The sequence below is a fragment of the Typopeltis vanoorti genome, chromosome 24 (assembly GCF_054136105.1).
Source record: "Typopeltis vanoorti isolate ZY-2024b chromosome 24, IOZ_Tvanoo_1.0, whole genome shotgun sequence".
Lineage (NCBI taxonomy): Eukaryota > Metazoa > Arthropoda > Arachnida > Uropygi > Thelyphonidae > Typopeltis > Typopeltis vanoorti.
The window spans coordinates 47,602,513-47,626,676 of record NC_143572.1 but is presented as its reverse complement, the minus strand read 5'-3'; the positions used below and the strand labels follow the sequence as shown (position 1 = coordinate 47,626,676).

General features: G+C 35.1%; 2 protein-coding genes across 2 annotated transcripts in view; one reads left to right on the top strand and one right to left on the bottom strand.

Moving 5' to 3' along the window:
* The window catches only part of LOC150093165 (trypsin-1-like), a 379,787-nt gene that overhangs the window by 190,267 nt on the left and 165,356 nt on the right, over window positions 1-24,164 (bottom strand). The gene's annotated exons all lie outside the window — the stretch shown is intronic.
* LOC150093168 (serine protease 33-like) overlaps window positions 1-24,164 on the top strand; it is a 31,214-nt gene that overhangs the window by 6,853 nt on the left and 197 nt on the right. The window contains exons 3-7 of the mRNA XM_090414167.1: window positions 6,381-6,635; window positions 11,562-11,638; window positions 18,040-18,125; window positions 20,245-20,525; window positions 21,769-21,926. Of these exons, the coding sequence (XP_090270293.1) occupies window positions 6,381-6,635; window positions 11,562-11,638; window positions 18,040-18,125; window positions 20,245-20,525; window positions 21,769-21,926 (857 nt within the window). The remainder of the gene's footprint in view (window positions 1-6,380; window positions 6,636-11,561; window positions 11,639-18,039; window positions 18,126-20,244; window positions 20,526-21,768; window positions 21,927-24,164) is intronic.

Here is a 24,164-nt window from a genome sequence, read left to right as displayed (position 1 = left end):
GTTCATTAATCTCTATCTTACGTTTATGGAAAGCATGTCCTATACGATAGCTGCAGTCATCGCGGAGACAGAAGGTCCTACATCTTATTAAGGTGGGCGACATGACTGTTTGTTCCTCACACTATAGTGTTCGGCGACTCCTTTCCAGGCTATGTATATGTGTTCTTTATCCATAGTCAAGTCTTTCGCAATATCTTGTAAAAACATGAATTCATAGCAAATGTAGAGTCTGAAAACCATAGGAGTGCATACAGATGTGTAAATTCGGTCTTGATAAACAAATTATTCCGATGTCGGAAGTATTGAAACGTATAACTGGAAGCAACTAATATCAAATGTTTTTCGTTTTGAAAATAGCGATAATCAAATATTAAGAATAAATATATTAAGAATAAATATATTAAGAATAAATAAATAAATAAGAACAACTGAAAGATTTTAACATTTCTGTACTGTGGGTTGCCATTGATCTCATCATCGCTACTATTGCTATTCATCTGCAGAGTGAACTTAGAAATTGAATTTATGAGGTTCACACTAAAACATTTGGGCAGAATTCAAAATTTCATTCTAAATTTTGTTATAATTAAAATATTTTAACCCTATCTATTTTTATTTTACTAAGAATATGATTATTTAAATGACGCTACAGTGATCGTTTTGATAGAAACTTCTAAAATACCATAATCATTATTGCACAAAATAACTCTTTTGCGATATCATTTTCAACTGATGAAACCATTTAAAAATCACTGTTAGTGTGAACTATTTGTTAAGTAATTAACTTTTCAGCAGTAGCTGAAAAAACAGATTTCTATTTATTAATATTGTTCAAGTTACAACGAGATTTGGAATTACGAAAAAGCGCCTTATATATAACGAGAGTCCATATGATTGGGGAAACATTTCACAAGAAGAAACATCTACAATAAAAATCAATCCTGCGTGATTTTTTCTGGTCTTTCTTAATGTGTCGTTGAAAGAGAGACAATCGAACATTAATTCGGTAGCGCAGGATGAATGAATGCAAAGAATAAAACCGAAAGAACAGTCGAAAATAAGCATACAGCGATGTGTAAAACTGAATGTTGGCATCATTAATGGACGGTTCAAGAGCAATAGCGAAACAGAACGTAATTTCACCTTCACTTTATTTATTGATCAGTAAATACGAGCTTCGAATTGCGATAAATTCTGCGTCACATTGACACGTGTGATATTTATGGAAGGAAATCGGCAATGCTTATGTAACAAAAATAATGAACCGAGCCCTCCTTAAAACTCAAAATATCCCTATGCTTAACATTATTGCATTGATCATAGATACAAAAACAATTGTGGTGAATACATTGATAGGATTTCAATATTTCTGATGAACAACTACTTCAAAAACAAAGTCAGGATATATTCTGGTGGTTTAAAAATGAATTGAACCACTTCCAGTAGCCTTACCATAAGAAGAGGTCATTTGATGATCCGTTTAGTTGCGCAAATCATCCTCATCAGGATAGTTCTTCAGTACTAAATAGAAATACCTACAGATTCTCAGTATCGTTTGTAACACAATCTCAAAAGATTAACAATTCGATTATGGAGGTAACGGAGAATTAAAATGATTGTGTAACATGTTAAGACTGGCTAGAAGGATGACCAAACAAACGACTATCGACTTCCGATTACCGAATCAGAAGATCGTCCAAACAAAGGGAGTGAAAAAGAACAATCTACAGTATATTTGATTTTGTGGTCTGATAGACCAGAAAACAAAATAACTGTGAATTTGGAAAAGGTGTGTTTATGACTTTCCTGAAAAATTGGCCTTTCATTGGGTACCACAGCACAAAGTGGGGAGAAGTTTGAAAAATATGAAACTTAGACGGAGAGAGAGAAATACTAACAATCAGAAATATGAATGTAAAATGTCAAAACGGTGTAAAGATCAGAATCATAACTTAGAAAACAAATATGCAGCTTTGGGGATGAGTGTGATCTCCTTTCCTCAATACTTTTCACTGTAATGGTGAAAAGTGTTTTGAATGCTATGAACAACTATAAAAAGCACTACATTATCTGCTTGTATTTGCAGCTAATGTAGGGTAGTGAAGCAGCACAGAAAGCGGGTGTCCTACTATCATAGTAATATAAGTAAAAGAACTATTTTTAGAACCGTGTAGCTGCACCATCACTATGGTCATTGATGCAGTGCTCTCTGAACACACAAGTTTTAATGAGAAAGACAGAAAAGTTCCAGCATAAAAAATCAACATATAGCAACCTTTGATGCAAACAGTAGTCTATTATAACTGTTAACAAAAATCAAACGACGTTGAAGAAATGCGCTGAAGACGTCTTTATTCGAAACATGATTGCAGTTAAGCTTTTCAGATAAATAAAGCAGAAACGCACAAAAAAGTAACTCAATTGTTTGCCAATAACGAGAAGCCTAGACCGAAAGTCAAATCGCTAAGCAGATTTCGTCCACTATTCTTTGATCTGCTGCAAGCAGCAGATTACCTCTTTTGACTCCAGTTTCCGTCTTGGTGCTTACAGGCCGTACCACCTGTTTCTCGAACCATTAAGCAAAGTCTCTAACAAGAACCTGCTAGAGTAAGGCACTTCCGCGACGGTTAGCCACCTAGAAAAACCCTTACTACAGCAATTACAGCTATTTCATTTAGCCTCGGGCACAAACCGCTGCTGACCCCGTTTCGATCATTCGCTTGTTGTCAATAGCAAAATATAACAACAAAAATAAATGATGAATCGCTAAAGGCTAGTAAATTCTGAACGTCTTGCACCAATTTATATCTGTTACCCTAAATATCCAATAATGAATCACCACCTGGTGAAAAACGAGTCATATTTCTGTACAGCAAACCCACTGCTACATTCAACTTTAAGGCTATTACTGACTTTATTAATAGCTAAACAACTGTGAACTTTGCGAGTCATCACCAAACAAGCTAATCTGATCTGATAATGAGTACAGGAGGCTGGGATGAACACACGAGCAGACAGTTTTAATTTATGACGTTAAGCCAAATAATAACAGTAAAAAGAGCTTATCGCTGTCCAACAGTTCATCATTAAATTCACACGCAAGGCCACCTTGCATGTATCCTGATTAAATTTTAATCATTCAACCACCATTGTTTGTATTTGAGCAGAGAGAAATATGCGTCCCATCCAACTGAAGAATGCTTCTTAGTTTTTAACTCTTATTTGGAAATTGTGTTTTCAAAAGCAGTATACTCAATAAAGAAATATTAAACCACAAAATAACAGAGGTTTAATGTAATACCATTCATTTATTTAGTTAGTTTTCTTAGGACATTTTTCTCGCTGCTCACCTGATTTTGCAGCACCGACTGAGAGTATTTCGATTGGTCCACCTTTGCAGTATTAATTTACAGGTGAATTCTCGAGATTATAGACATAAGTCGGAACTCAATTGATAAAGCAACAACAACAAAAATTGTAGGATGATAAAAATTGTAGAAATTTTTGAAACAATTCTCGGATTTGAATTTCTCGGTGAAAAGTGATTTTCAAAGACGTATGCAGAGTTTGTCTTTTCAAAGTTGATGAGATCTAATAATTAAATTTATTAAAATAATTAATTCAAGTAATTAGAAATGAAACCGTACTACATAAAATGGGAAATGAAGGACAAAGAAAAGCATCATTTATAAATGGAATACGAAAATTTCAAAGGCGTTCTTTACTAACAGGAAGAATTGCGGGATCTCAGTTATTAGTTCTGATCAACTGCACTAATACACGATGTTTTAAAATTTGCCGACTTCCGACGCGAAAGTCGGCGAATTTAACTGCAAGGTACTGCAACTAGATAACAGCACATCTGATTGCTTGCGCGTATGCAATAATGGGAACACCGATCAATCATGGTACCGCTGAAGTCACGTTGTCTTTTGATCTGCCAACTGCGATGATTTCTAGAAACTGTGTGGAGTTAATGCAAATATACAATTAATAAGTCTGTTTTTCAGATTTTCAGCGCAAAAATTGCAACTTTTGCAAATATTCTACTACATGGTAATCCATAAAGGTTTCCAAAATGCATCAAAAACATTCACCAAAAGACATTTGGCAAAATAGAAATGCATCTGTGAGGGGGGGGGGGGACTTACCAAATAACCTAATCCTGTGGCTTCCTCTTTTTTGAGAGAGTTACAGCTGATTACTAGGGAGATAGTGACGCAGGGTGGTTTCCCTTTGCCTTCCTTGCCGTAAGTATTTATGACTGTAAGCAGTGTGTCCAAGGGACCAGTTTGCCTGCTTGCGGGATGAAAAACCCCGGATAAACTGGTGGAAAAAACCCTGCTGTCCACGCCCAAGACTGGCTAACTTGGCTATGGCAGAGCCATAAGCTCTTCAAGTCGCTGACGGGAATCGAACCTAGGACACTCCTTCCCCAGGCATATGGTTGCGAAGCGAACAGTCACTAGTCTAACCGCGTGGACTACCAAATAACAATTCTTTGAACAAAAGACTTCGCTGATCTTTTCCATTAAAACTTTTATCAAAAAGGATTCCTTAACATTACCTATGAGACAGCCAAAATCAGTAAGCAAGCCAAAAATGATTAATTAATAATTATTTTAGCTTTTATAGTATTATTCTATAATACGTGCATATTATTTCATAGCGAAGTTGGCTCAGGTAAATTTCGATGCTGGACGAGTTTTGAGTCATATCGATGTCCAGTGGAAGTGTCTGTGTAACAGTTCTGTCAAAGTAACCACGTAGTTAACCAACTAGACTGAAAATACTCAATTATTCTTACATAATACACGCTGCGTTTCTTTCTCTATTTTTTTCTTCTTTTCCATGATGTGATTTATTGTCATGAAAAATGAGTAATTAATTTATAACTGTTGAGAATTAATATTTTCTGTTTTGTGTTCTTACAAAAGGATTTGATAAAGTATTGACAAATGCTAACTATAATACTTACTATAGTTATTATTGCCCTGTTTCTATTACATATATATTTATATTACAGAGAGCAGTGAGTGGAATAATTTTCCCTTAGGAGCAGTGAGTACATCTAGTGTAAATGAATTTAAGGGAAGGTATGATAGCTGGGTTTACAGCTCCCTCGATGAGTCCCTCCCTTGACTCCCTGGAGGTCTCATATAATAATAATAATAATAATAATAATAATAATAATAATAATAATAATAATAATAATAATAGTAATTTTTAATTCTTATCCTGTATAATATGGAATTGCAATAAATGTCTTTCCTATTTTCAGTTTAGATATATATATATATATATATATATATATATATATATATATATATATATATATATATATATATATATATATATATATATATATATAAGAAAATTAGACACCCACAAAAAAATTGAACAAATGATTTGCAAAGTTTAATTATAAAAATGATAACTTGCATTTTACAAAATAAGAAAAAAATGCATTTATCACTCATATTTATGCGATTTATTTCTTAATAAATAATTAATAATTGATAACAAGATGTAATATGAAAATCTGAAATCTCTTATTAAAGAAGAGAAGAGAAAGTTCCCAATTCATTAACAAAGGAGTTGTCACCCCCCCACCCCCACCCATCCATTACGCCTTTGTATTTAGTGCATTCTCCAATTAAAATGACGGCGGAAATATGCACAAAGAATTATCTGGCATAGGGTTAGATACTCTGGGAACCTTACTCTACAGATCAGACGCAGTTTTTTTTTTTTTTTTAATCCATTTGAGTCTTGCTGAGAGAGACCTTTACTGCAGTCTCCTGAAGAGTCTGTGACATTCGCCCCAAATTTCGACGGGAATCGAACCTAGATTCCCGTCGCAAAGATTCGACGCAAAGAACTTGTCTTAAGGATTGAACAGAAAGTAAGCTAGCGTAGCCAGACCAAACTAGAACATAATCAAAGACCGAAAGTGTTCCAATCATAAGGAGGCAGAAATATATTTGCTCCAGACTTTTCATTCCGCAAAGCAGACCGACTGACCGAAGAACACTTTTATTTGTCAAAATACACCGATCACACACGGTTATTTGTTTCACCCGTAATTCGAATGGAAACCAAATCAATCAAGCTTCTGATAAAGTTTCGTAGTAAAAATTACTTGAACCTCTTCACAAAGTGTCCACACTACCTACACTATAGTAAGAAGTTTTATCTCAGGACACTTATTAAGCTTGCAAATGAATTCACATAGAATTTACTTTATTTTTCGTCGCGTAATTGAGCGATTCATTTTACTGCCGTCCTCCTTAAATATTCCTTTGATTTTTCAAGCTAATTATAACTGCATTTCGATGCCCCAATTACTATCACGAATTTTTGTCTCTCCCTTCACTTAGGTACTATTTATTTACATGGTCCTGAGTCACATGCGCCTACACGGACCTTGGAGGAGCTGTTCGTGAATAAACCAGAAAGACAAAGCGGGGTTTTCTCCTACTGTGTAGGTGGCTCGAAGTGTCAATTCTTTCTTTACTGCTGGTTGTCTGGGGGATCCTTAGGAACATCGTGTGGACCTCTTTTCTCGTGTTGCATCAGTCGCAGTGACGGAAAGATAGAGCCAACGGACTATGGACCTGTCAGGAATGAACCCTGTGAGTATTGTCGTGTATTAGTCGATATTTGTTTGCATTAAACTCTGCGTCCTAATAGATGAAGAAAAACTTTGCTGTTAAAATACAATTCTAAAATTGATCTTTCCATTTTCCTAAATTAATTTCTGAAATGCCCTTTCTTTGATTTTGTACGCGCACCTGGTTACCTAAAACTATTTTTTAACAGTCAAATATTTATTCTTGAAATGAATCATAAACAGATCTAATTATGAATTGATCAATGGAAAATTATTAACATTATTGATTTCTATTGTATATTATAAGGAATAATCAGCTTCTTATTTACATCATTTTTATTATGAATAACAAAATAAACTAGAGGAAAAAAAACACAACCAAATGTTTGAGAAACTGAAACTTTGTTACAGTTTACATAAAGTATAGCACTTTTGCTGTTGGAGATATACGCGATAAACAACATTTACAGTAAAACGTTTTTCATAATTTTGAACTGCCTACAAGATGATAATGAATAAGATTACTTTTTTTTAATAACGTGAGTGGTAATTATTTACTGCAGCTGTGTACAAAAGTGAAGCGATCAGATTAAGTTGAAAGAGAAAATTATTGAATTAAGTTTACTCTTTTTAAGCCTAGTTTCAGGTGTAATGTATCTCGAAGATTCTTGTAAACAAACATTATGCAAGGGATTAATATTATTTTCTAGACAACATAATTCAACATACACAACACCAAAATGAGTTTCCGCAATTGAATTACATCCATTCAACCCAATTCATTAATAGTGCGACTAATTATGGTAGGCGAAAGAATCGATGATGATGATGATTAGCGTTATTGTGCTTCCATAGCTCAGTCGATTTTGATGATGTCCTTTCATTGGAAAGACCAGAGTTCTACGACGTGAAGAATCTTTATCAGACGTTTATCAATTGAAAATGAGTTAGCTGGTCTCATACGGAAGTGGAATGTTTTTTTTCCTCCGAAAACTCCAGTTTTTCACCCCACAAATAGGCCAGAAAAACACACGCAATTTACAGACATAGAATATTACGGGAATAAGGAGTAACCAGCTTATTCCATCAGATATGGTTTCGAAATCCTTCTACGCAGAAGCGTTAAGGAGGAAGGATTATTATTATGATTATTATTATTATTAGTAGTAGTAGTAGTAGTACGTGACACCTCCAAGTAATCCAAAGACATCGGGGGGGGGGGGGCACTCCACTCAATGTACCGTCTACACTATTAACCACTCTGCACACAAAGCCACTATGAAAACACAATCCACTATGTACAGCGTCATCTATCGTCACTAATAGTATATTTTGTTTGTAAGTTGAGTGTGTAAATCTTTTTTGTTTGAAAGAACTGAGTTCGAATCTCATCCAGAATGCGAGGAACTTTTTGTAAAGACATTTCAACTAAATTTGAGTTAGCCGGGGTCATATGGAGGCAGAGGGTGTTTCTTTCCACTTCTTTAAGAAATAAAAAATGAAGAAGAACACATGAAACTGGATACAATGAGCCAGTGGGTTATGATTAGTTGCTCTGTGATAATATTCAATAATCAAAAAACATAATATAAGGTACTTGCACCAAATGAAATTCACCTAAGAATAGCTTGCGGGCCAATGAACATAAGTAAACTTGATTGTAATTTACACTACTTTGGAAAAAATAACGTTGATGGATCTAATGACGTAAGTACATTTCATATATCGAAGACTTTTTCAATATCTAAAGTGACACAATGGTTCTTATTCAGAGATGACAAAAGGTGATATAATTTACATATTAAACTATTAAAGCTTCTAATATTAAATGAGATAGACAGTGAGAGAAATGCGGCTGGAAATATTCAAGAGGAATGTAATCCAGAGTACGTATTAATCCTTGAGGTAGAAAAGGCCATGAATCCAAAATGCAGAATGGCAGCTGGAATAGATGACATTCGACTAGAAACGCATAAATATGGTGTTACGAAAGTCTTACATTTGTTGAACTATTTAAGTCGAAGGCAGAGTGTTAGAAAGTCGAATTCTGGATGATTGGATTACTTTTTATAGATGACATTATGAGGGAGGTAAACTGAATGTGAGAAGTGTTTCTCTTCTGAGTGTTCCAAGTGGAATTTATGCAGCAATCTTGAAAAGAGGCAAAGAAAATCGTGGAAGAGAAATTCGGGGAAGAACAAGCTTGGTTCAGGCCAAGTAGGGGTTCTCAGGATGGGATTTTCACTTTAAGACAAATATTTTAAAATTCATGGAAATGTAACAAGGATTTGTTGTTAAGTTTTGTAGATGTAGAAAAAGTATGCACCAAGGTGCGAAGAGAAAAGCTTTTCAAAACGCTACAACTCTGCGGTGTCAATGGAACATTACACAGACCAATACATACTCTGTATTTTAATGTAAGTCATCAGATAGAATCGAAGGAAATACACGAAGATGGTTAATGTAAAATTAAGGGTTGCATTATGGATTGTATTTGAACGAATACAATGTTAAAGTGGCATTAAATCTGATGTCATGACTGGAGATGTTAATCTTAGCTCTTTATAGTAATGATGTTATACTCCTAAACAAATCCAGTCCAAGGCGCTAGTTTTTTTTAAACTAAGGTGACAAACTTTTGTAATAAGTTCAGCATGAAAATCAGTACAAAAAGATCAAACTTTAAAATCTAGCGGAAACATAGGCAACTTCAGCAGCATTCTCAATGAAGAATGATTGAACAAGCAAACGTTTGCGATATTCAGACACGATGCTTAGTGAAACTGGCAAATTAGATATGGAAATAGACGACAAAATAAGCAAAACTGATATAATGGTAACTGATATAAATTTATATGGAATACGAGAGAATTCAGCCAAAACACTAAACCAGCAGTATACAATACAATATTCAAATTTGTTCAAGAGATTAGTAATAAGGTAAACTTCATCGTGTAGTGGCCATCACAGTACCCTGTATACAAACTTTAAGGGGTACATATCATGAATTTCATGACAATGAAAAGATTTACAGTCAATGTTATTCCTTCCTGAAGAGGTAGTCAAAGTCAATCTCTGAAAAATATTGTAGTCAATGCAATTAATAAAAGTACCTGATACTATATTGGATATCCAATATTGGAATAAGTGTATGCCTGTCACTTAATCCAAATGGAGACTTGACTCAATAAAGTTTAGTTTCTTTAGCTTCCAAATTAATTATTGATATGACATTAAAAATTTTAGTCGATACCAACATTTCATTGAAATGAAAAACATCCTTCAACTTCAGCTAACTAAAATACTTTTGAACGACTTTCACAGTTTGTCTGGAGACTTGGAAAACTATACACAAGCACACCTCCTCTGAAAAATCCATTCGTGGATGATGTAGTTCACCGTATTCACATGATTTCAAATCTCTTATCAAAAAAGTGGCTGAGGAGAGATGCTTCAATTAAAAAAAACAGAACTTTTGGATTTATTAGAATTTTATTCTGATAAATTGTCTACTTTATAGTTTATATACATTTTTGGAAATGAGCTTATCAGACAACTGATAGGATACTGACAAAAAACAGCCGTGCTTCCCATTTCCATGTTCAACTGTGAACCTTCGATATGCTTTCAACTCTTTGCTAAAAATAAAATAAAATTCCAAAAGCCTTACACTTCTCAGAACTCTTTCGAACCCCAAATATTTAAAATGTCACGTGCTTAATGAGCACAATAAGAAGTACAAAGCATCTACCTTGCACTTACAAGATAATGTTTAGCTTAAATTAGGTAATAGCAAATTTGCTTCAACAAATGCTTAACTTCAATTTTTTCAGTGAAAAAATTAAATTAAAATGTGAAATAAAAAATAATTTAATCTGTCAATATTTTAAAATCTTTGTCGTGTTTTCATTACGTGTTTATGAACGCAAGGGGCAAGCAGAAGAAATTAATTTAATAAAATAGTTTCGCTTGTTTGACGGACTGATTACGGAAGATGACACATTGTGATCCTTCCACATTTCATGGCAGCAGGGTGAACGTCTACAGCTTACTAACAGCATTTAGATATAATCCGAATAATTAAAAATTAATCCCAGTAAAATCTGAATTATTTTCAATTAGAAATAAAACAAAAGGACAAAGCCGAACATATTTCAGCGGATCGATGAGTACACCTCATCGATCCGCTGTAACCTATATGCTCTGTGTGCTGCTCTTTCTGTGTGTGTTCATCAGTATCGCTTATAACAGAAGCGTAAGCAGTGAACAACATAGAAATGTGCATCTCTCTCTCTCTCTCTCTCTCTCCCAGAGAAGAGTGAGTACTTCTACATATACAAAAACGAGTGGATGTGCAGATTTATCATGCTTATTAAACCTTTGTCAAAACTTAAAGTTTGTACATTCATATGCATGCACGAATCCAGATAGAGAGAGAGAGAGAGAGAGAGAGAGAGAGAGAGAGAGAGAGAGAGAGAGAGAGAGAATGTGTGTATGGATGTGTGATATGGATGATTTCAAGATACCAGCTGCCGCTGGAAAAAAAAGTGCAAACTCGGAAGGTCAGCAATGTTAAATTAATGTCGAATATCAAATACAGCAGACAAATATGTTCTGAGAAAGTATCTTAGTCAATACTCCTTAAACTGTTATAGAACATTACAGCAACTTCAAAGCGCTACGTAGTATTATCCACATGTCCACAATTTGTTTCAATTAAGAGAAAAAAGAATAGACAACGAAAGAAAACTACTCAGATGTAAAACAGATTTTGTTCAAGTTTTGATAAAAGTGAAGAAATGCTATTCTCTGTGTTTTATCAAACAGGAAAGTTTCAATGAATTTGATTATTCTACTTCCCTAACATGTTTTTGGTGCTCTTTCCAGCTGACTGAATATTTCGACTTAAACCAATTCTATTATTTTTATTTATTTATTTATTTTTCAGATTGTGGTCGCAGTGCCACACGCACGAGTCGAATCGTAGGAGGCAATGACGCCTATTTCGGACAATTTCCATGGCAGGTAAGGCAGTGTATTTTCTTGTTTTTAATTTAATTGAAAAAATATATTAGCTAATCGATTAGTTCGCAGTTAATCAATTTTTAATGGGATTTATTCTATATTTGTCGATATGATCAACATGTTAATCGAGAAACTGACTTTTGTATTATAGAAAAGTGAACATACGAGTATAGCATCAATGGCAGAATCATTTATTTATTCGTATGGTGTTCCCCACCCTTTTTTTTTTTTTTGGCGGGGAAGGGTTGAGTCATCCTAATTCCTCATTAGAGACCAGATAAAGGTTCTTCACGACACAGACCGGAATTGAACCCAGGTCTTTCAGACCGATGGGCTTCGTCTATACCGATTGAGCTACGGAGGCCCTTGCAGAATCATTAAGATGTCCGTAAACAACTTGGTATTAATTAATATTTAAGAATGTATAAGCGAGGCTGACCTAATATGGTACAGTCACTTGGAATGTGGGAAAATTAGAAATGCAAGTATTTAAAAGAAACTTGACAAAAAATAGACGAGAGGAAGACGAAAACATAAATGGATTTTTATGGATGGTAATCCCACCTGCGCAAGGCCGGAAACTTGTAGACATTTAGTACAATATGCAATCTAAGCAATCATGCTCTAGAAATCAAACGTGATATTTTTTCTCGTCACAACCGCCCTCCAATAAGCAAGATAGTAGTTTTCATACTGGGCAACGAACTTCACTAAAACCACTGTTACAATTATTTTAGAACGAAATTGCATCAAATCAAGACCTGATAAACAATAACTCAATTTGAAAGAAAGATATTAATCGCAAACCAATAAAGGAATCTTAATGCAGTATCATAATACATGGCGCACCTAATGCCAGGAAATTATAACCGCGATGATGACAATGGCTGTTAATCAAATCGCTAAAATATACTGTACAGTGTCCAATATTCAACTGGAAGTTTGTTTATTAAGCACATTTCTCAGCAATGCTTTTATTCCTGTTTTGGCAATGTATAGTTATAGCTCAAATATCAAGAAATAATTTACCAGTTACTATCGAAAGAAGAATGGTAAAATATGAATTATTTTGAAAATGACATCGTTACTTTTTTCAAGAGCAACTAGATCGAAGAAATGACCTCAGGTACAAAAACTACCAGGCAGAAAAAAATGCGTTGTAAAACAATATCCGAGAACAGGGATCTCCGTACAATCACAATTAACAACACAACCTATTGGACTGTTGGGCATACAAACAGATGTTCAGAATAATAGTATGCAACCGCCAGTCGTCGGCCGACATGTTGAATGTAGTTTCTCGCATCGACTGGAACACGAATCTGCACATTAGAATCGAGGCTCACAACATGGGTTTCCATGATAGGACCGCAATGGGTAAGCTCCACATTACCCAAATCAACAAGCAACGTCATCTTCAGTGGTGCAAAGAGCGTGTAGAGTGGGAGGTCGAAGTTGGAAAGTTGTGCTATAGAGTGACGAATCACGATACACCCTCTACCGAACAGATGGACCCGTCTGGCGGATGCCACATGAACGTTTCTTACTAGAGTGCATAACCCTAGCTGTGAAATTCGGAGGTGGCAGTGTGATGGTATGGTCCTATTTTTCCTGTTTTGACTTCGGACATCATTTTGTGATGCCATGAACATCGAACTCCGAGAAGCATGTGAAATTCTGGACAATGCAATGCTTCCTACTTTGTGGCGTTTCTACGAAACTGACCATTGTCTTTCAGCAAGACAATGCACTGTGTCATTGGGCTGTTGCTGCTGTAGCTGCGTGGTTTGTGGACATGAACGTCACTACACTTGACTGCCTCCACAGAGCCCTGATCTCAACCCTATTGATAATCTGTAGGATGAACTGAAGCGTCGAGTGAGGGCAAGGGACATCCTCCCTACAATAGTCCAAGCGCTGATTACATGCCTACAGGAAGAATGGTCCAAAATTCTCACTGATCGCTATCATACACGCATGATATGATAGCGATCAATGATATGAAAGTCCGTAGGACTGCTGAAGTCATCGCATCGAAAGGAGGTCCTACATCTTATTAAGGTGGGCGCCATGGCTGTTTGTTTCACACACTATGGTGTCCGTTGACGTCTTTCTAAGCAGTGTATGTTTACAATATTAAGTTAATATAGAGGTAATATCTTTTCGAAATTATTAAAGCTCATTTTTTCCAGTACCTCGAAGTGAGTAGCTGCTTAAAGATCCCGCGCCAGCGGAAAATTAAACACTCGATGAAACTATGACAGATTTATATGAGCAGTTAAAAATATAATCTGGAATCATTAATTCTGAAGACTAATCATTCAGCATGCAAAATGCAATGTAGAAACACAAATATATTAACCGATGAATCCAGAAATGAAAAGACAAATAAATACCATAGTGACAAATAGGAGAACGCATTCGTGCGGGCGCGCACACACACACCTTATTAAAGCTGTGTATAGACTCACATTTAATACTTCTGGCTGAAGATAGCTACGTGGTATTTTGAGCTTTATTTGAACAATTATGAAAATGATCTGAGATGATCATAAAAAGGCACGTTCTGAAATAGTATTCTTGTCTGATGTATCATTTATTATCAAAATTGAACTTAGTGTCATTTTTGGATTATGTAAGCAGTTGATTTATCGACTTTTGTCACACGTATATTGGATCATTTAAATTTCTTTTGTATAATTTTGCCATTGAATGATCTGAATGAAATCAAAACTTGGAAGACTCTACAAATTTATTTTGAACATCAAATTTCATTAAAATTTGTCCAGCTAGAATGAAGTTATTAAATCAATATAGATAGAAACGACGACTCTAATACAGGTTTACGTACCTAAAAATGGAATGAGGGAATGTGAAAACTAAGTATTCCAATGATGTGTCTCTCTCTCTCTCAACTAGAAAAACCAAACCAAAATAAAATGTCAAAAATTGTAAACTATCTGATTGGCAGATAAATGAAATGATATCAACAGACAAAGCTAGTACAATAATAATAATAATAATAATTTTATTATTATTATTATTATTAGAGAGACCTCCAGGGAGTCAAAGACTCATCAAAGAAGGCCACATACTACACACAACGGCGATCATACTTATTCTTGAATTCATTCACACTGCTCGCACTCAAAACATCCAAAGGCAATCCATTCCAATCACGCACCACCTCTGAGAGAAAAATCTAGTCCTCACACTCTTCTTGGCAGCGTTCATTCTCATCTTCCAAGGATGCCCTCATCCTTTCCCCACCCTCCAGAGACTGAAACATTCCATCAATTGAAATCCTGTATGATCCTTTCAGAAATTTGTAAGTCTCAATCATATCACCCTCTTTCTCCTGTTTGCTAGTGCCTGCATTCTACAAATTCTCAATCTGTCTTCATAATCAGTATTCCATAATCCTGATATCATTTTAACACTTTCCTCTGCACTCTCTCCAATATATCAGAATCACAACGGAAACCAGGAGACAAGACCTGCGCACAGTAGTCCAAGTGAGGTCTTATCAAGGACTTGTAAAGAAGCAAAATAACATCCTTATCTTTACATCTGAACGTTCGTTTCAGATGTAAAGATAAGGATGTTCTTCTTCTAGCCTAATCCCACCAATATAATACGACATTGGATATCTAATCATGCCTAAGTGAATGATTTTACATTTACTGACATTGAATTGACACCCATTTTCCCATGCCCACAATTCCAGCCTATTCAAATCATTCTGCAAAGACTGCATATCAGCAGCATTCCTGATTATGCTACCTATCTCTGCATCACCAGCAAATAAATGTATGTCGCTTGTCAAATCCTTCCCAATATCATTAATGTACAGATTGAATAACAGTGGACCAAGCGCTGATCCTTGTTATTTATCTTAAACCTTGCAGACTCAGATCCCCCGTATACCACTTTTTGATATCTGTCAGTCAGCCATCCTCTTATCCATGCTAATATTGTATAACCGAAACCCATTTTTTCCAATTTATGCAACAGTCTTCCATGCTGTATTCTGTCAAAAGCTTTAGCAAAATCCAAAAGTATCACGGTGTATCCATTCCCCTTGTCTAGTTCAATGGTAACATTATAGAATATGAGAGAATATAGAAAGTTGCTAAATATATGACTTTCCCTTAGTAAACCCATGTTCATTGCAAAGTAGAGATTCACTGTCAACCATTTCTGAATGAGGGCCCTGACCAATTTTTCCAAAATCTACACCACCACTCCTGAGATAATAATTGGTCGATAGTTGGATATATCGGTCTTTGCACCACCCTTGTACAATGGAATTACCATACATTCCTTCCATTCCTGCGGAATCATCCCTATTGTGAGACTCATATTAAACATCCTGGTCAAAGAATGGCCAGTTCAGCTGAACACACTTTTAGCACACGTGCTGATATTCCATCACTCCCTATTGCTGAATTCGTATTCAATTTGTGCAACAGCTATAATACTTCGGCATCACACACACCTGCGTTTCTTCATTTAGTGAAGAGGTAACAGTGAGCTCAATGTCGCGTTCACCAGGTTGATAGCTTTTAACGAAATAGGCACTCATTAACTAAACAACCTTTTCTGCATCTGTAACCCTCACTCCATCTGGATTTAGAAGAGTTATTCTTTCATATTCATTCTTTTACTTGCAGCATATCGATAGAATTCTTGTGGGTTGTTCCTTCCACATCGTCCTTTTCTTACGAATCTATTGTTTAATAAGATTATACATCCATTTGACTCCTACTCTATTTATTCTTCCAACTCTCGGGACGCATTCTGATATCGCATCATTTAAGTATAGTTTAAATGCTTCTCATGCACTGTCGATATTCTTTCCATCCAACAACCGATCCCATTCCACTGAACTCAGTATACTCCTCAGTTGGTCATAATTTCCTGCTTTGTAGTTCAGCATGTAACCTTTTCTGAATGGAACATTCATAAACTTAGTCACTTCCCGCATGATCACTGTCACCAACTGGAGACAGAATAGTTACGTCTTTAACTGAAACGCCCTCTGACACTATAATCAAATCTAACACTCTTTGACGTCGAGTTCCTTCTGTCACATGCTGCTTGAGGAAGTTGTTCCTTGGAATATGTTCCAAGACACGTTAATTGACACAAAAGTTCCAAGTCTATTACAAAAAGGACATTTTCAGCTTACGTCTTTCTTTCATGCTGCAGTATTATCTAGGTCTGCCATTTCTTCTGAACTAAGTATTCTAATAAGATGTGTCTCTCTCATAATTAGATAAGATTTAATTTGGGGATTAGAACAGCTGAAAATATTGTAATCAGCAGAAAACATCTCATTTTATGCTGTTTTCCTTTTAACGGATTAGGCTCAATGGCCTGTCAAAATCACCAAACTTGGCTTATTGAAACCTAAATTATGCTAGGATAGGATGATTATTTCAATATCTGTATTATCTGTTAATGCGTCCATTCTCTGGCTGATTCGTCTGTCTTAAAGGACGAAAAATCCGATTATTTTTCGTTCTCAAGAGTTCGTTCTCATTGGGATCGCACACCCACACACCCATCCACACCCCCACAAACGCGCGTGCGCGCAAACTGCCAGGCATAAATACACTGGCTCATAGCTTCAGATGTTTCGTCCATAATTCAAAACAACAGTATCCTTCCATTTTCTCTTATGTGATTTATATATGAAGATAACCATGTCTTCATCAGCATTGTCCACATCCTGTTATTTAATTTTTTTTATCATCATGGTTACTAGTACTACTATATGCGGTGCAATGCGAGAGTTTTATATTTCCTAGATATTCTGTCTCATCTGTCTGACTCATGGTTCAAACCTCACGTTCGCTAATTTTTTAAACCACAGATTTATTTTGTTTTTGATAACACCATCCACTAAAGGTGCAGTACCTGTAGTACTTTGGACCAGGTGATCTTGTAACCTTCCTCTAGAGACAAAAAAACAAGCATGGTTATCCATCACATCAGGACCCCAATAGACATTGCAATGAAAATCATCTAACATCCTACAAGCTGCTTATAAGAAAAACAAATTCACGATATTTCGCCATTCTGGAAAAAAAAAATTATTTGAATAATTGTTTGAATGATTTCGTCATACATTATTTGTTTGGTAAAAATATATTAGTTAAATCACTTCAAGAGAATTTTTTCAGCTTTTTTCAGCCCCAAGAACAAGTGGCACAGATTTTTTTCCTTTGCTTACTCTGCTGAAAAATGTTTACATTAACTGCAGTAGTGACAATCAGTGAGATCGGAAATTTGTTTTGATGATTATATCCAAAATAGGAGCTTCTATTCTAAAAATAAGATACGAAACGAGTCATGTATTATTTTTCTTTTAATTTTGACATATATATTTTTTACAGGCCGTGATCCAGGTTGGTGGTAGTCGTTGTGGAGGCGCTCTAGTCGGTCGGAAACACGTAGTAACAGCAGGACATTGCGTTGCCCGGTAAGTTATATTTTTAATATTGAATCTGTAACCAAATAAACCTAAAGCGACCAAACTTCTGTTTCATTTTTAACATCCATTTTTCGCCAATTTATTTCCACTAAAATTAAAGATTTCTAATTGATACCTTTCGCAAAATAAATAAGAAGGAATAGAAGCTACTGTTCCCCTCAGAAATCGAAACAAAAATTACTGAAAGTTTCCGATTAAATAACGAAAAATCACCTATACAATTCAAATTCTAATCTAAATAAAAACGATTAAACATTTTGAACTAAATATTATTAATCAAATTTGAAATATATTATAAAATTAAGTTGTTTTCAAATATAAGTTTTCTTTTCTGGGTTTTTTTTTAGACCTTATCATTTTCACTATAATCAATTCTAGACTGATATCCTTGACTAATAATTCTTTAAATGGTGGATGATTTCTTTCCTGAGATGTGTAACAAGAAAGAGAGAGGGGGAGGGAGAACGAAGAAAATGGTCCAGCTGCTAAACTAAATATGTGTGTAAAAATCCTTTAATATATGAATGAGTGTTCAATATATCGATTTTTCGTGTCAGTCCCCCACCTACGAAAGGCTGGAAATCTGTGGGAGAGTTTAAAGGTTAAATAATCCGAATTTCCTGGACGTTGGAAAACAGATAATGTTATCTATTCGGCCGGCTAGGCCACCACAACAAAACAAAATGTGTTCTGCACATAGAACACTTTTTTCTATGGAAACTTTCAAGTACGTTCTGTTTAGACTGATCAACAACAAAAAGATTACATATCCTTTTATAAAGCTAAACCACCTGTTCATTTTCCAATTATAACTGTTAAGGATAGATCAGAAAGAAAATGAAGTGCATAACAGTATATCAAAACATTCTTTTTTTTTTAATTTTTAGATATCACGAAATTAAATTGAGGCATAGCTGATACTTTTTTTTTTATGATAATTCCAAGGAAAACTGTAAATCTATCTCAGTATCACGGCCGGGAGAAGAATTAACTAATCGAGGAATTCCGATCTTGAGACAACACGGACTTTTTCACCTCCACTCCCAGCAGGGCGGTGATGGTCTTACAATCGAACAACGAAATATCCACCGTGAGATTCGAACCCACAACTTGTAAGTTGGAAAGTGAAGACACTACCAAACAGGGTGGCTATTTGTTAGAAAAATTATAAAACAATTTTGAAGAGGAATAAGAAAAACAAACATTCCCAAAATAACCCAACGTCAAAGAAACTAGTCCGGATTTTTACAAAAATTAAAATCTCTACCAAAAAAAAAAAAAAAAAAAGGTAAATTTACAGAACGTTAAAATATTGTGCAGAATAAACCGCTAAAGGAAGACCCTTGATACATGTTGGAAGAATTTCGTAGGATGATGAAAACAATTAAACTTAAATAACATTCTATACCATTTGTTCAATTCCCTTCGTTGATCTAATCCGGTTGAAACACTCTCAACTCGAAGCGAATGGTAACGGAAGCTGTTGGGAAATTTTGTGTGGTTTTCATCAGGACATGAAATTCTTTCGAGATGCATCATGGCCCTCCATTTTTCTGTTTATTCCGTTATTCCGTACAGTATTCGAATGTTCTACAAATTTACCTTTCTGTAGTGATTTTTATTTCCGAGTTGCTTTCAACTAATTTATCTTCATTATTTCTCTCAAAAATTAATTTTGTCCAATATATATTATTTCATTGTGATGAAAGAGTAAGAATAAAATCTTTGAAGTATCGAGAAAAATTATTGAAGAGAATTTAAAGTGATACTCTGTTTTGTATTTTGAAGAAAAAAAAATCTCTTAACGCGATCTTGTATTATTGAAATAAATCAGCTTGTATGAGAAGATTCGGGAACATCCAAAATTTCTTCAGATTCATAACAATGGCAGAGGAGTTCCGTCAAGACTTAAATGTCTCATCGAAGAATAAGTAAAATCACACTTCCCATTCATCTTCTTAATTTCGTTTTTTCGACGGCTGGTGCCTCATTTAATTCGGTTCACTGAACCCTAAAACGAAGACACGCTACGTTTCACTAATCCCTTCCCACTAACTTTTTTTTCCCACTTTCCCGTCCAATTCTGTATAGTTTTTATTCCTTTCAGATCTCAACATAAGCCTTCCAACATCCGTATCACTCTGGGAGATTATGTACTCCATTCCGATGTCGAAAGCCTACCGAGTGAAATCTTCGGCGTTTCTGATGTGAAGCTACATCCTAACTTCCGCTTTACTCCCCAGGCAGACAGATATGACGTTGCAGTTCTCATAATGGACAGGTTCGCCCCCTATCGAGCAAATATTCGACCTATTTGTTTGCCGAAGAAGAACGCCGACTTTTTAGGACGTACGGCATATGCTGCCGGCTGGGGCGCCCTTGAACCAGGTCAGTCATCGAGTTCTGCCTTTTATATAGTTCAGTGTTAACTTACTTGTAAAAGATATTTATGGAGATTTGTTTTTGTTTGTTTAACTATAATCGTAGGTTATTGTTTCTCATTGGCAAGTAGCTTGCTGATGATGTTCAAAATATCCGTGTGCTAGAACAAAGAGCACAAAATAATTTCGGTAACAGCAATACACTCTTTGTCATGTGGTTTATTAACCACTAAAGAACCAAAAAAAAAGTAATATAAGCGATAAAACATAAGGTGTTTTTTTTTCTTACATTATTAAGTCTTTTTCTGAAAAAAAGTCACAGTAAAACTATTTATGACTAAGAGCAAGCAATAACATTTCATTTAATCATATCCTGAGTTACAATTAACAGCAATGCGTAAGCACCCTGTCAGACTTGTTCTGTTTGTCCTTCTGAATCTTTAAGCATATAATAACTCCATTCCGGTTGAACGGATTTTGATGAAAATTGGGACTTCGCAAAAGCCATTCGTTACAATCTGATTGTTTTAAGCAGCAAAATTTGGTGCAAATAATATTCTACATTGCGAGCCTAAGCTTAACAAACTTTCAATGGGCTATGTGGTGCTACGATCTTAAAAATACTTAGCGAATAAATAAATAAAATAAAATAAAGTCTTTGCGTTTGTTGATAATAAATGAGTGAGGCAATTAAGAGGGATGATATGGGTGATTGGCAAAATAATCACAACGATCAATTTAGTGGAAACAATGCAATCGCGTGCCATAAGTTACGAAGCCAGTTTGAGTATCTGTCAGATGTGTCGCCCAAATAGGCTGTTGTCATGACTATAATATGGGTACTATAAAAGACTCTCACGATAAAAAAATGTAATTGCAAAAAAAAAAAAAAAATTGAACACACAGACACATACACACACACCTACAGATAGGATATCCTTAGAGAGAGAGAGAGAGAGAGAGAGAGAGAGAGAGAGATGCAGTAGAGGAATGGCCAGCCATTTGCAGTAAATTGCCTAAAAACCCGTATGTAGGGGACTCAATGGATTCAACCCATCTTCGACGGACGAGAATTGGATGGATATTTCTCGAGCGAACGTATTTTCTCAGGCATAAGAAAATATATAGCCACCCTGTCTATTCTATTTGGGGGGGTGGAATGTAAAGTATAATTCATTAATTATTTAGTAACGAAACTACAAAAATGTATTTATTCTTTTCAAAGTCTCTTGATTCAATTATTTTCCAAGGGTCGAAGCTACGCCCCAAAGTGCTACAATTTGTCGGAGTTCCTATTATCGAAAATTCAGTTTGTGAAATTTGGCACCGCAAACAAGGAATCAACATTCGCATCCACAATGAAATGATGTGCGCAGGGCATGAGTTTGGTGGAAGGGACGCTTGTCAGGTGAGAATTATTTCAATTTAATGTTTATAAATAAAGTGTAAAATATTTCAACATCCACGAGACTATTAATAAAATATAAATGTCGGGATGTAGATATAAATCGAGAAGTTTGTCGTTATTTAGTTTCATTTCGCACTGTGAACAGACTGCTATGCGACTTGATATACATCAAGCATAAAACTTTTGCATTTCGTTCTCCAAAAAAATCAAGATGGATATTTTTAAGTTCGGTTGGACATCAGGATGAATGTCAAGCGTTTTATGGAATGCGATTCTAATGGTGACAATGAGTAATCACGAACTAAGATTCACCTAAATGCAAGCAGATGCTGTGCGAATTATTTAGTATAAAATAAAACAGGTTTCGATGGTATTGAGAGAATTACTTAATAAATTAATTTACTGACTCCTGCAAGGCAATTGTTTTCCCGTGAGATCCCCTCATTGTAGATTATTATTCACGCACAGCTATTTCTGAATAAGTTACTGAATAAAATAGTGTAAATATTAATGACCAGCACTTTTTTCCTGCCTGCACTTTTTTCGAGATTCTCCAAGATTAACACATTTCAGCCGTGTTTAGTACATAGCGCCAAAATTTCAGATTGTGTATAACACATCAAGTGCCACTTTTGCGACTGTACTGGTTCTTAAAAACTGTTCGACTTAAAAAGTAACATATTCATTTTTTTTTTTCTGTTGTATGGTAGTTCAGGCGGAACGTGCTTGTTTGCCGAGTAGGAGGTTAACGGCTCAGGTCCCATTACGTACTGAGTAGAAAAATATTCACGTCATTTTTTCCCCCACTACAGAGTTCATCGGTCTAAGGACTTAATTAGTCAGTTTCCCTTTTGAGACTAGAAGTTTTATTTGTTCTTTTAGCAAAAACTGACTCTTCGAGTTTTACGCATGCGCTATAAAACGTAGGTGAAGACATTTTCTGTAGCAGGAAGAACAATCTACCATAAAAACTGTTTAGATGACATTCAACGAATCTCGCAGAAGGAAAAATCTATTAAAAGAAGGTTTCCTGAGTTTTTTTTTAAAAGTAAATAGTTTTCTCCTTAAACAAGACACAATAACTAAAAAGAGGTTAAATTAGATGAACGTACTTTTAGTGCTTTGGTTATTGTGCAACAGACAAAGACACAAACATCCCTGTTACCAAATATTCCTGATGACTAAGTAATACTTGCTACAGCACTCATCACCGTTCATTTTAGCCACAATCAAGAGTGAACAATGCAGTTCTGTTAATCTTCACGTTTCCTCATGTGGCAACTATGATTAATAGACTCTACTATTCTAACGTATGGCAATTGAATAACCATTTTTAAATCTAAAATACAACGAAAAAGTGTGATAACAAATATAAATTCGGTAACGAAGTCATCGAGGCTTGATGGTATAAATAATTTTCAAATGTATATTTTCTTCTGAGTTATTCCACCATGAAATAATGTTCTTCTGTCCATTAATACTGCCGAAACCTGTCCTTCTGTAGATAAATGTTCTTTTGAAAACTCAAATCAATAAAATTTGTAATGTTAATCTGAATTCGAGGTTTACAAAGCATTCTGATGACGTATAAAACAAGCTGCTCGTTATTGTGAAACAGAGCAATCTCCATTTCAATTAAAAGAGAGAGAGAGAGTTTTCTTATTTTGTCTTCCAGCACTTCAGTTTATGACCTTGCCCCAGCTTTATATAAGAACTCAAGTGAGCTCTTGAGCTTGCTATACTGACGTGTTAATATTTGTTCTTCTGGTTTCTGACATATGACAAAAAATTTACGGATGTAATTAATAGTCGAACATAGCAAGACTGAAGAAAGCATTCATTAACAATTTGGGAAACTTTCTGCGAAATATAATACTACTTAAAGTTTGGTATTTTCAATTATCAACGGCTCAAATTTTTCTACTAAGGAAAGATTCGAGTGATTAACCGCGCAACAAATATTTGGCGACGACATTTTGGAAGCTTTTGCAACGAAATCAAGAGACAGGAATACATTTGATGGATTGATGATGGAATCTGCATTAGTCTCCCTCGATCAGATATGGGACTCTATGAGGATGTCTCGTAATCCTAATCATATTAATAAATTCTATAACATTAACTATCATTTAAGCGATGATAAATGTCTTTCACATCACAAGTTTCAAAATGAAAATGTCTCCGTATTTAAAAGGTTTAAATATATATAATTCATGAACTATCTTAATAACAAACGAT